The sequence below is a fragment of the Phasianus colchicus genome, chromosome 2, assembly GCF_987193195.1.
Source record: "Phasianus colchicus chromosome 2, bPhaCol1.hap1.1, whole genome shotgun sequence".
NCBI lineage: Eukaryota > Metazoa > Chordata > Aves > Galliformes > Phasianidae > Phasianus > Phasianus colchicus.
The window spans coordinates 23597696-23610667 of NC_143437.1; the positions used below are offsets into that span (position 1 = coordinate 23597696).

The window sequence follows — 12972 nt, forward strand, 5'->3', positions numbered from 1 at the left end:
CTTAAAATACATAGTGTTTAGCTTGCAAAATGTCCATCAAGTTGTCCAAGTTCTTTGAAGAAATATGGGATCATTTATTTCTTTATATCTTATGTGTTGCTTTCCAGAGAGAGCATATTGTAATTTAAACCAGCATCAACTGGTGTTCAGACTCCTTGCCCTTTTGTTGAAGGAGAATATTTCAGAGAGCAACTAGTTTGCTGATAATGTCACTTTATTTCAGCAACAAATAAGCAGCCTCATAATTCCAAATCAGCTGGGAATATTGATCAACTACCAGTTTTTAGTGACTAAGGATGGTGAAGCTGTGCTAAAGTAACACCACACTGGAAAGTGTTTCTCTCCTTCCCTATCCTTTTTGTCCTCGTGCACCCCAAGACTTTTTCAGATATGCAGCTTCTTTTCATACACCTGTCTGCCTTGGCTGAGGGCACGTAACATGGGCTGTAAAAATTGGGGTGGGAGAAACAAGCATTGTTATACTCAGGCATGAACAAGAATTCATGTTTCAGTGCCGATTTCTGTTAACTGTTCTTTTTCAGTCTGAGCAACTGCACGTAGAAGCCAGAATTAGCAGCCTGCTTTCTGTTGGGGCTGAGCTGCTCTGACCCTTCCAGCCCGAGCGAATAGCAGCAGCCTGCGAGCTGACCAACTGCATTGCAGGGATACCGGTTGGGTTTCACCCACCCCTGTACCAGAGGGCCAAAACCAGCTTGATGTGAAGCAGGGTGGCACCCAGGAGTGCTTGGGACCTGGGGCAGTCCTGGCAAGGGCCTGGGTACTGGCGCTGCGTCCTTTTGGCATTCCTCTGTCATCCAGTAGCCTCACCGAGTGACCTCCAAGTAGTATGACTCAGTCCTCCTGCTAGTCGATTTCTGGTTGTTTCTTCCAACTTGAAAACATAGTTTGAATACTTTCAGAAGGATTTTATCTACTGAACCAGCATCAGCTTGCGTATAAGGGCTATATTCCCAGTGTTAAGTTTAAATCCCCTTTCAGTCACGGTGAGGCTTTCTGGGGCTTCTGCAGAGGCATGGCTGTGGCCTGTAGCATGTCTCTGCAGTGAGCAGTGGCCATGGCTGTGATCAGAAGGAATTCCAGATTAGCTGAAATGACTGCTTTGGCTTGTGCAGCTGTTTTTCAAGGGCCCCAGCTATGCAGACAGCAATGTGGAGGTATGGGCTAGGTTATGAACTTCCAATGTCTCAAGGCTAGCCACAGCCATTTCTGTTTGCCTTACAGCAGAGCTATCTGTTAGCAAAGGAGGAGCTAGTACTCTGTGTTTACCAAGAGGGCTGTGGGCTGAAAGCCATGTGAGCAGCCATGCTGAAGTATCTGATGCACTAAGCTTAGCCTGAATAAATGCCCGTCCTCTAGGCTGTGGGCATTTTGACTCTTAAACCACTGAAGTCTGAAGCAGACAAACATTTCCAGTGAAGGAGAGGGTTTCCATGTGGTCAAATTACTTTGCTAGCCAGAGATCATGTGAGTGATTATGGTCATCGTATGTAAAGGTACAGAAGAGAGTTAAGCATTGCTTTATCAGTAGCAGCTACTGAAGAAGGTTTTTAATAAAAATTTGGATTATTCTTCTTAAAAAATAGTGACAAAGTTATGTTCCGACTCATCATGCAGGGATTGTTTGCTCGAAGGGATTTCCCAGCATGGAGCCCCCTGGCCAATTGCATTGTTCTCTTCCCACCACCCCTAGGAATTTTAACAGCTGCCAAATGTCTGGCAGGATTTAGTAAATGACTGACCAATTCTTTTCCATCTTGGAGTTAGCTTGCAAATTTGAAAGCTTGGAAAATAAGAGGGGGAAAAGAATCCTAGCCAGTACTGCATTTATTTTTTTGTCAAAATACCAAGTTTGCCTGTTGATACAATATATCCTACCCATGACTGCAATGTAGTTATGTCAATACAAGGAAACTAGTTCATAAATAAATCTTAGAGGATAACTTTTCTCATAAGTGTTTTTAGACCCTCTCACAGAAGACCTAGTGACAGACAGAGCAGGTTATATTTCCACATGTAGCCCTGGGAGTGCTCAGCATCTCTTATGCCGTGCTGAAGAAGAGGTTGACATGGCACTGGACCAGCCCATACTCCAGTGTGGCCCTATGGGATGCTCAGGAACAGGCAGTGCTGCAGTGCCACGGAGCCTTGAGGGAGCTGAAGGGCAATGTTTTCCTGATGAGTAAGGGAGGAGAATGGGCAGCTGTCTGTCATGGAGGTGGCATGCTGTTGTCCAGCAGGTGGTTGGGGAAGGGAAAAATAAGCAGTCTTGCCTTGGGGAGAGGAGCAGAAAGAAGAAATAGAAAAGTAGAAGAAGAAGAGAGTGAAATGAATGTCATTTCTAAAAAAAAAAAAAAATTTTTTTACCCTTTGCAAATGGGGACTCTCTTTATTCTTAGTATTACTACTGTCAGCAAAAATACCTAATGCTTAAGTAAAACATTCTACCCAGACACATTTAGTTTCTCCTGCAGCACCAAAGATGGGTATTTAGTGCTTGATGTCTTATTGGTAACTGCAATCAGGCAAAGGAGTTTTTATTAGGCAGGGTGACCTGTGTAGTAGTATAAGAGGATTCCACTTGAAGTTGCCATTAATTAGTATATATACAGTGTAAGACATTGCAGAAGCTTTCATAAAGATTGTAGGGGTTTTCTTGTAATGCTTCCTTATCTTGCAGTTTTACGTGATGGTTATTGATCAAAATGTCCTAAGTTTTTAAGATAAGTAAAGAGAGAAATAATCTCAATGTGGATGCATGTATTTGAAATTATTCTGAATGGATTGTGAAGTGTTTTGATGAAATCCAAAAGTGATCCTTTGCAAGTTAACTTGCCTTTCTGAATTAGTCACAGTGTATACTTTCTTAATGCAAGTACAAATGTGAGCTCATCAGTATTTTAGCAGTGTACCTTCTCGGAGTAAATCAAGCTGTGGTCCGGGCGGGACGACAGTGTTTACCCATGAGGAATCTGCCGTGCTGTGGGGAGGCAGGGTGCCCAGCTGTGTGTGCTTGGCTGCTAGTGAGTGTGGCTCTGGGCAGTAAGCAGCCTTTAAAGGAGTGCAAGTAGCGGGAGGTGGGTGGGGAGGTGCTTTTTTCCTGCTAGCTGTCCCATCCGTGGTTGCAACTTCTGCTGCTATTTTATTTAAAATGTGTGCTTTGTGTTGATGTTAATGCATTCTTCCTTAGGGACATTCCAGCTATATTACACACCTTGATTGGTCCCCAGACAACAAGCATATTATGTCAAACTCAGGAGACTATGAAATACTATACTGTAAGTATGATGTGAAATGTACTGGAAACAAAAACATGTATTAACTATCACAATATTTAGAAGAATGTGTTTGATCGAGTCTGTGCAAAATGCTCGCTGACTAATTTGAACTCTTGTAACCTGATATCTTGATGTTATTCAGAGCTGTGTGTTACCTAATGGCAATGCCAAATATAGCTTACTTCTTTACAAGGTCATAAATCAAGTTAACAGCTTAGAATTTACAGAACAAGTGGCGCTACGTTTTGATGTTGGCTCAAATCTCCATAGATTGAAAATAATATATATAGTTGTCTAATTTGTGTCAACAGTACTGGTTATTTTGGGGGGGATAAAATCAGCAGGTCTGTGCCTCTGTTCTGTTGGGTTTTTTGTTTATTTGTTAACTTGACTTTGACTGGTGATGCTGAGAACTGAGCAAAGCAATAATATTACGTTAATGAATTAATGATTATCTTGTTTTCGCATTTGTCTTCTTTATATGTGAAAATATGGATTTAATATATAGTAATTAGGCCACAAGTTCAACTTGTTTAGTGTATATCAGTCTACACTATTTTTTTATAATGTTCATATAGTTTTAGATTGGAAAAAAAGGACTACAGTTCTGTTGCTGCATAGACAAGAAGAGCCAGAAGTTTAAATATCTGACATGTTGACATGTTCCTTTTGCTTGTCTCTGCTTAGGCTTCAAATCTGGATAGTGCAGTGTCTGACTGTAGCAAAAGGAAGTGTTGGTGATTATAACTGCCTGCACAGGAAAGCAAAGAGCTGTGACCCATTGGCATTGGGCTGGTTTATTGAAAGATAGACATTTTGTTGGGAAGCAATCTTTCCTTTCTATATCTAGTTGAAAAGCTGTCGAAGTAGTTGCAAGTCCAAGTAGTCTCTGGCAGCAGTTTCTCACTGTTTTAAAAGCAGAGTTTCCTGAATGGTTGACTGATATTTAGTATGCTCATCAAGCTGGTAGGAAGGAGAGATTCAGCTATTACATTAAAGCATTTATTGCATCAAAATGTTTTGTAGGCTATTCTACAGTAGCAGTGGACTCAAACTACAGGGAAGTGTATTTGAGGTATGCTAATCTCAAAATGGAAATGAAAATAATATGTAGCTCTTAGATACTGGGCAAAGCATCAGGTGTCTAGAAGGTACTGGTGTATCTTTGCCTCTACAGTGCAATTCCAAGTTGATCTTAAGATTTGTTTTGTTACTGTTTCTATTAATTTTAGCATCTTTAAAGAGCACTTGTATAAATGTGAGGGTATATGCTGTAACTCTTATTTCACTTTTGTTACAGGGGACATTCCAAGTGGCTGCAAGTTGATCAGGAATCGTTCTGACTGTAAGGATATAGATTGGACAACATACACTTGTGTGCTAGGCTTTCAAGTGTTTGGTAAGTGCCATTTAGTTTGCTTTTAAGCTACTTGATGCTTTTGTGATTTCCTTCTGGGGTGGAGGGGTCAGCCCAAAGAGACTATTGCACTTGTCTGTGATACAGAGCATTTATACTGCACAGTGTAATTGTAATTGATATCTATTAAATCTTGAAGTGTAGTATTTGATTTTTCTGCTGTCATTTTAGACTACTATCTTTGGGGAGTTTGAACTAAAAAGCTGGTATTTTTAGGTGCTCTTATGGTACAGGTAGATTGCTCTTTTCATATGTTGATTGGGATAGAAGCAAGACTATGCAAGTTTAAGATATAGTTCATGACTTAAAATCATGACAGCACCTTGATAGCTGTAGTAAAAAATAAATAATAAACACTGGTTTTAAACAGTAATAGTGCTTAGAAAGTAAAAGGTTGTATACCTAATGATTTATTTCTAAAATGTAAAAAATAATAATAATAATTTCACAGCTGACAGATATGTTAATAATCTAGTCTGGGACTGTACGCAACTAGTTCAAGCAGCTCCTGCTGATAGCAGCTCTGACCTTAAACAAGTTGCTCCTCTGTGTCAGGTTGAAAAGTACTATGCGATCCAATTTGTGTGAGCAGGATGATGAATGTTTTGCTTCTACCGGTGATCAGATACCTCCCTCAGTTGTCCAAATTGTAGGAAGCACCAAGAGCAGGTAAATCAGCAGAAGGGAAGGTTAGGTCTACAATTCTTTTCAATTGCTAGGAGTTCATTTCTGAATATCAGTTTATACAGGGTAGAAAAAAATCAGGTAACTTATTTGCTTTCTTGTAGCTTCTGACAGCTATCATTTATATTTTTAGGAGTGTCAGTTGCTTAATGAGCAACTAGTAAAAAGATTAGTCAGCAACTAATCAAAGGTTTGCGGGCTTTTGGGGGCTAACTCTAATGCTGTTACTTGGCGTAGAAATTAGGTGGCAGGAATCTGGAGACTTTATAACCAGGCCTCATGTCTCTGAGTTCCAAAGATCTGAGGCAGAGCAAAGTGAATAAAGGGATCAGGGAAAGAATCTCACTGGTTGATAAACTGCACAAGTGCTTTTTAGGTATTCAGAGCTTGAGAGTAGGTATCAAAAATAAGCAGGCATTTGCTCTTTCTGGAGCTGAATGCAGTTGTTTAATGCAGTTTTAATAAAAAATATTGGCTTCCATTATCCAGATAAATGTGTACCAGATTGTCTATGTGCATGTTTTTATTCATTTTGTCTGTGAAATTTAGATTGGATGGCTGTTTCCTCTTGATGCTCTGTACATGTCAGCCCAGGCTGATTAAAGCTATCAGTTCATAATAGTCATTTCCTTACTTTGCTGTTGTGGGGCTACAACTGAAATAATAACATAACACAAATGCATTTTTGAAGTGGAATATCAGAAGATTCAGGAAACAATAACATGAAAATCAAAGCTCTCTATTCCTGCTAATATGACCTTTCTCCAGGAGCAGTGAAAGCACTTTGTAAGGCAAATTAACTGACTGCTCTTTCTGGCATAGCCTGAGATCTGAGGCCACTTTTTGTTTTATTTGGTGTACTTTTGTCTACCAAAAATTGGGGGAGTGGAAGAAGGTGGCTTTGCTACTGATGGAGTTATGTCACTTGGTGGTATAAGAGAGAAAAAGTAAAGGGAGCAGCTGATCCAAGCACTTTCCCAAAAGAGTCTGACATGGAAGTGTGTATGAAGCAAAGGTTTGGAATTGAATCTTTCCATGCAAAGTAAATGGTACCCACTGACATTTATCAATGCTTGCTGAACATTTTTGGAGACAAAACAGTGGACATAAATGAGCACAGTGAGGCAATGGGTGGTGTATTTCATCAGTGGTGACAGCAACATTGGATCAGTAGGCTCTTGCTCATCACTGGTTAAAATAGTGACTGTGACTGTATTAAAAATGAGTGTTGTATAGCTGAGAATTTGCTCTATCAAATAGTGTTACTATACTCTTTGTATCTGTTGTAGTTTCCATGGAAATAAGTAGGAGGTATTACTTTCAGAGCAACCTACGTATTTAAACTTACTAGACAAGATTCATCATGCTTTAATTTTGTATTGTCTGGTGGTTTGACACCACTTTCAAAATCATATAATTGTGGCTTGTTCCCAGACAAAGGCAAGAATTTTCCCATTAAATCAGACAGTGCAGATATTTGCTGCTGGCTTTGACACTAGGGTGAGCCGGCTCAGGGATCCAAAAAACCTGGGCGCTGCTCACTTTGATGTTCAGGAGAGAGGGCTGAATTTATGGGATTTAGGCTTTCAGGAGCATGTGTTTTACAGATTCAGCTCTGTGGATGGTGTCTGTAGGCACAGGCATTGCACTGTTGTTGGCAGATGAAAGAGGATGGAAGCACACAGTGGGGATGAGAATAGCATCGCTCCGTTTTGGCTCTCGATACTACTGTAGTGGCTTAGTGGTATCCTCAGTCTGCACGCCGAGCACTTGAAGTTGCTTCCTTGTTTACTGCACATTTTCCACACTTCTCCCTGAGCAGATTCTTTTGCGAGGCTTACTTCTGACCAGCAGAATTTATTGAAATTGAAGTACAGTGTTGTTGTTTTTTTTCTTGTTTTAAAATTCTTAAAAACTCAGAACTTAGTCACTTTAATGCCTTAGCTTCTCATGCTTTCCAGCTGCATTGAAAGTGAACCCTGCTTTATTATATTAAAAGATTGCCTGGCATTTATAAAAACTGAAGGAATTTTTGAACACAAAAAAGACGTTTAATAAGGGATGCAATCTTGAATATTAGTCTTTTTAATCTTAAATTAAAAAGAAGAGAAAATAGCCTAGCTGTTTAGCACTGCCTGCCTTAGGTGCTAGCTGAAACTTCAGAAAAATGGCTTGAAATTCATGATGACAGTATTTTATATAAGGAATTCAGGAAAAAGTTAAAATTAATTCATTTTGAGCTACTTGGAAATTGTTTAGTATATTTTTCAGATTGAATTCATTGGTGCAAGAGTATTAAAATATTTCTGAATACCTTCCGCAGTATTTCATATCCTTAGTGAATAATATGCCATGTCGTCTACTGACACTGCATTGAATGTGATAAGCTGCCTTTGTTATTGGTCAGAGAAAATGAAGTTCTCACTCCACCCACTGAAGAACTGGGAGGGGGAAAACAGCTTTAAAGTTAAATGTTTTTTGCCATTTTGCTTAAAAAGAAGAAAAGGTAAAGTAGTGCTATGTCTGAGGTTGTGATGTATAAGGTAGTCAGCAGCATGTGCTTTTTATTCCATCAAAATCAGTGATTATAAGGAAGAAGGTTTTTTCATATCTTAGGGTGGATATCTCTCTCAGTAAATCAGACACAAAATTCTTCTTGAGGTGGAAAAAATTGAAAGGAAAAAATCTTCATAACTCTCAGGTTAATCAAAAAAAATTACTCTCAGCTACAAAACCTGGCACCATTGGCATAAATTTCTATTTTATGATATCTTGCTTACTTTTCTTTCAGTTTTTCTCACAGGTGTCAATCACCAGTTTTCTTATTATAATCTCTGAGATCTTTATTTTTGTTCAAACTACAGTCTCTCCCCTCCCCAAATTGTTCGTCCAACTGCTTTTCATCCAAGCAGTGTTGTTATTCTTTTGTCTAGACATATCAGTGTCTTATTTTTTTACTTAAAAGCATATTGAATTGTACTTAAGCAGTTGACAGCACTTTCATCTATGAAACTTGCACAGTCTGGGTTTCTGTGTAAAGTATCATCAATCGTCTCTGTTGAATCATGCAAATATTAAAAATTGCAACAACAAAAAAACAACCTCAGAATAATGTACAGTACTTTGGCTTGTTCCATACTTCAGCAGCAGTCTTGCTTTTAAAATGCTTGTATATAAGTCAGTGCTAATTTAAGAGTTGCTAGTCTAAGCAACGAACTTAATCTTAAAATCAGCGTTAGGGAAGACTGAGGTTTTCACCAGGAAATATATCAAGCCCAAGAGGCTATGTGGGCCAGGGCTGAGGGCCTGGGGATAAAGGGACTGTGGGAGAACAGCATTAGGCTGACAATGACTACAACATTTAATTCAACACCTGCTCCATTTGCCAATTGAATTTTTTGTTTTTCTTTTGTCATGCTTGTCTGTCACAGCTGTATAGATTTTGTTTGATAAATATCCACTATCCAAATATCTGCACTCCTCTCTCCTAGGAGTATGGCCTGAAGGATCAGATGGGACAGACATAAATGCTCTTGTCAGATCCCATAATCGAAAAGTGATAGCAGTTGCTGATGATTTTTGTAAGGTCCATCTCTTTCAGTATCCCTGTTCCAAGCCAAAGGTAAGTCTAGACCAGCCTGATCTTATGTGTATGTTTGCACTACACGATGATTTCCTTGCCAGACACCTGCTTTCAACCTGGTTGTTTTGGATCCTGGCAACCAAATCTGTGAGAACAGCACTGGAGATGAAAGCATGCTTTTATCCATTAACTTAATAGTTGGTACATAAGATTAAGATTTTTATAACGTGAATTTATTTATGTACATATGCTGAAGTAGCCATAAATAGTTATCCTTAAGCTCTGGAGCAGAAGTTTGATACATTCTGTTCAAAGGCCTTAATTCATAGAAACATTATGGTTGGAAAAAACCTCTAAGGTCATCTAATCCAATCATCAACCTACCACCAATATGTCCACTAAACCTTGTCCGTAGGTGCCTCATCTACATGTTTCTTGAATGCCTCCAGGGACGGTGACTCCACCACCTCCCTGGGCAGCCTGTGCCAGTGCCTGACCACTCTTTCAGAGAAGTTTTTCCTAGTTTGGTGTCAAGACCATTACCTTTCAAATAATGTTCTATATTTGTCCTGAGTTGTAAACATTAAGAAGAGAAGATGTATTGTATGGGGAAATCTAAGCATATGTTGGTACTTTTATATGTGAATGAAGAGCTGAACGGTATTAACTTTAGATTTCAGTATCCTGTGTTTTTGTAATGAAATGTGTGATTTTTCTTTCCGGCTTATTTTAATAGGCTCCGAGTCACAAATACAGTGCTCACAGTAGTCATGTGACAAACGTCAGCTTTACCCATAGTGATAGTCACTTGATCTCAACTGGAGGGAAAGACATGAGTATTATCCAATGGAAACTTGTGGAGAAGGTAACTCTACCACAAAATGACATTGTTGTAGACATCGGTGCAACCAAAGTGCCCATCCCTGCCAGTGAGAATGCTGTACAGTCTTCTGCTCCCCTCCCGCAGCCTTTTAACGAAATGAACCAAACTGAAAGTGTAACTGGCAGCTCTCCGGCCTCCCTGGAGAGCAACTTGGAGCAGTCTGCGGAGGCCAGTGAGGAGCAGAGTGAGGAGCAAAGTGATGGGAGCAGCCTGGACCCCGCCGAGCCAGGCTATGAGGAGCCCTCCAACGAGATGAGTGAGGAGCACAGCGAGTCCACGGTCACTGAGGAGCAGCAGGAAAACTCGCCAGAGTCATAATGCTCCCAGCTCAGATGGTTGTTATTTTCTCTTGGTGTGCGTGCTTTCATTACAGGGTGAGGGTTCAAATAGGCAAAAGTAGCTGAGATTCATGACCACTCCAGCTTTTTGAGTTTTGGTGAGATTTTTAGTCTGAGCTTCAGTTCAATACGTGGAACCATCCCAAGGGCCTGGCTTCGATGGTTTGTATCAAGATCTGGTCAAAGTTAGTAGTGGACATTATCATAGATCCATTGTAGTTCTGAAATTGCTGTTAGGAAGTGGCATGAAATATATACTGGAAAAAAAGGTTAGCTCTAAGAATTAGCTGAGATAGACCACCTTACCTATGTGAAAGGGCTTTCTGAAAGAGCTAAGCTGATGGGAAGCACTGAGCAATTCCAGCTGAGGAGTTACCGTGCTGCTTTTTCTAGGTGCGAAGACAAACAAAAACCAAAAATCTCTTGGTAGGGCTGTTTTCCTTTGTTTTTTCTTACTGAGAAAAATAGAGGAAAAACAATGTAATGATGCCACGTGTATGGCAATGCCTTCTTGATCTAACACATATGCAATTTTCTAACACTACTAATTCCTAGTGGAGTCTGGACATGCTCACAGTTGGTCTGCCCTGGGTGCTGCTCGTTCTAAGGCAAATCCTATCGAGGAATGGTGTCAGCTGTTCCATTTTTATAGGCTACTTAATAACAGACTAACCAAATACTGGTGTGTTTCACTTTTCATGACCTGAAAGTTGATTAAAACAGTAGGATCCAATTGTCTCTTCAAAGAATTGCTTGCCTAGAGAGTCTTTACAGTGACTTCGATGTGAATGGCAGAGAATGCGCGACAAGAACACAAGTCAGATGGGCTCCAGAGTTAAGCTTTAAGCCTTCAAGCAGAACTTGCTCCATCCGTAGTAGGAGAAAAATACAGTTAACTTAAATTATTAAATTGGTGCTTGGGATTAGTATATTAAGTTGGTAATTTTTTTCTTAATTTTTTAGAGGTAACTCTTGGAATCATTAAACTGCAATCTTTCTTTTCTTTTTTTTTTTTTTAACTCCAGTTCCTTTCGCAGTGGTGATAGAAGCATACAGCAATTTAGATGATGTGATTTTTTTGTTGTTGTTTTTGTTTTCAGACTTGCTGATATATTTTTGTGACTTTGTTTTTTCCCATCCCTACTTCCCCACCACCTCTCTCTCCCCAGGTTGCTCTACGCCATGCAGCTCTCATGTGGCTATACCTGGCCAGTTACGGGATATCTTGGCATTTGTTATGCATTTGGAAAGTAATTTTTTTTTTAATGAAGTTTGTCAGATAGCTACAATTTTTTCTTAAGTGCATACGTTTCCTACTTTAAAAAGATATAGTTTTACTGACAGATATCCATTTCCTATGTACTTGTTTATATTTTGATTACATAGAATTTTCTTTTTTAACTTGCTGCATTGTGCTGGTATTTTAGTTCTTAGTTAGAATATCATGTTTAGATACTTTGGATGAGTTCATAAGTCTTAATTGTGCAAGCGTTTACGTGATTGTGCCATTCCAAAGTGCATCAAAACTGTCATTCCCTTACTAGTATCTTCTCAGGAGAAATGCTACAGATCAGGTATTTAGTCATCATTTGGAAAGATAAAAAAATAAATGGACTCCCAAAGGACATTTAGAACATTTATATATAAAATATATAAATATATATATACACACATATATATATATTAAAAAATATATCCTCTTGTTTACAACAGTTCCAGAAAACCTCAAAGTAGTTCCCTTCGGATGGAGGGAGAAATGGATTCCAAGCAACCCATCTGTTTAAACTGTGCTCTGTACATAGTGTTTTACTGGAGAGCTCTAGTTTGCCTGACTTGCAGATTTGCCAAATAGCAGCAATGGAAGATAAAGATCAGCTTATCAGACTGTATGGTTCCAAAGGAGGAGTATGCCATAGGTTTAGAAAATAATCCTAGTAAAGGAAAAAGGATTTTAGAGCTAATGAGGCACAGAGCTCTCTGTCATTTTTATGAACTCCACGTAAGCAACACATTTCATTTGGAACATCTGTCACCTGGGGTTGCCATGTAAAGTGAGAGTTATATAGTTGTGATATTCTTGTGTTTGTAGTTCAGAAGACTCTACTAATATGCAAAAAGCCTTACAGCTTTCAATTGCTGGCAACTACTGTTTAACAAATAATTAAATCTGTGATAATGGATGGAAATGGGTGGGATTATGTAACAGTAGATGTTTTAGAAAAATAATTGTGAATGAATTAAGAGTGTTTCATGTGAAGATGTTTGAGCCATTTCTATCTATCATGCATTCCTGTCTGAAGGCAGAAAATTTTGAAGATTAAAAAAAAATAAAGCAATCAAAAGAATATATTGCAGTGTATTTTTCATATCTGTCCTGGCTCCTTCTGTATGCATTGTGCGTGTTGTGGTCACATTTGTGATGTCTGGGTCTGTTGTCTTAGAAGACAAGGAAAAGGACCTCACTTATCTTGTGCTTTCTTGATGACTTTCTAAAAATAATTCATTTAGCATCAGGAGCATCAGCTGACACCCCTAAATATTGCTTATTCTTACTTTTCAAATGTTTTGATGGGCATTGTGGGATTACAGGTAAGTAAGTATCAGTCCTGGTATGTATTGCAGGCTTACCTTCCTGGGTTCTAGCTGCTACTGCAAGTCATGTGAAAAGAACAGGATTATTTGTGAAATAATGCGTTACATATCATGATGCTTCCACATTGCTGATGGTCTCTGTCCAGTTGCAGATGAAGAAGGTCATAGAATCATTTGAG

General features: G+C 39.1%; 1 protein-coding gene across 8 annotated transcripts in view; it reads left to right on the forward strand.

Moving 5' to 3' along the window:
* EML4 (EMAP like 4) overlaps positions 1-12569 on the forward strand; it is a 153656-nt gene extending 141087 nt beyond the window's left edge. For 4 of the 8 annotated variants that reach the window (XM_031595032.2, XM_090135130.1, XM_090135132.1 and 1 more), the window contains 4 exons: positions 3209-3296; positions 4597-4695; positions 8889-9019; positions 9717-12567. In XM_031595032.2, the coding sequence (XP_031450892.2) occupies positions 3209-3296; positions 4597-4695; positions 8889-9019; positions 9717-10181 (783 nt within the window). In that variant the 3' untranslated portion in view covers positions 10182-12567. Of the gene's footprint in view, positions 1-3208; positions 3297-4596; positions 4696-8888; positions 9020-9716 lie in introns of all 8 variants that reach the window. The other 4 variants (XM_090135128.1, XM_031595063.2, XM_090135131.1 and 1 more) reach the window with 3 other exon arrangements.
* Positions 12570-12972: the final 403 nt, after the last annotated feature.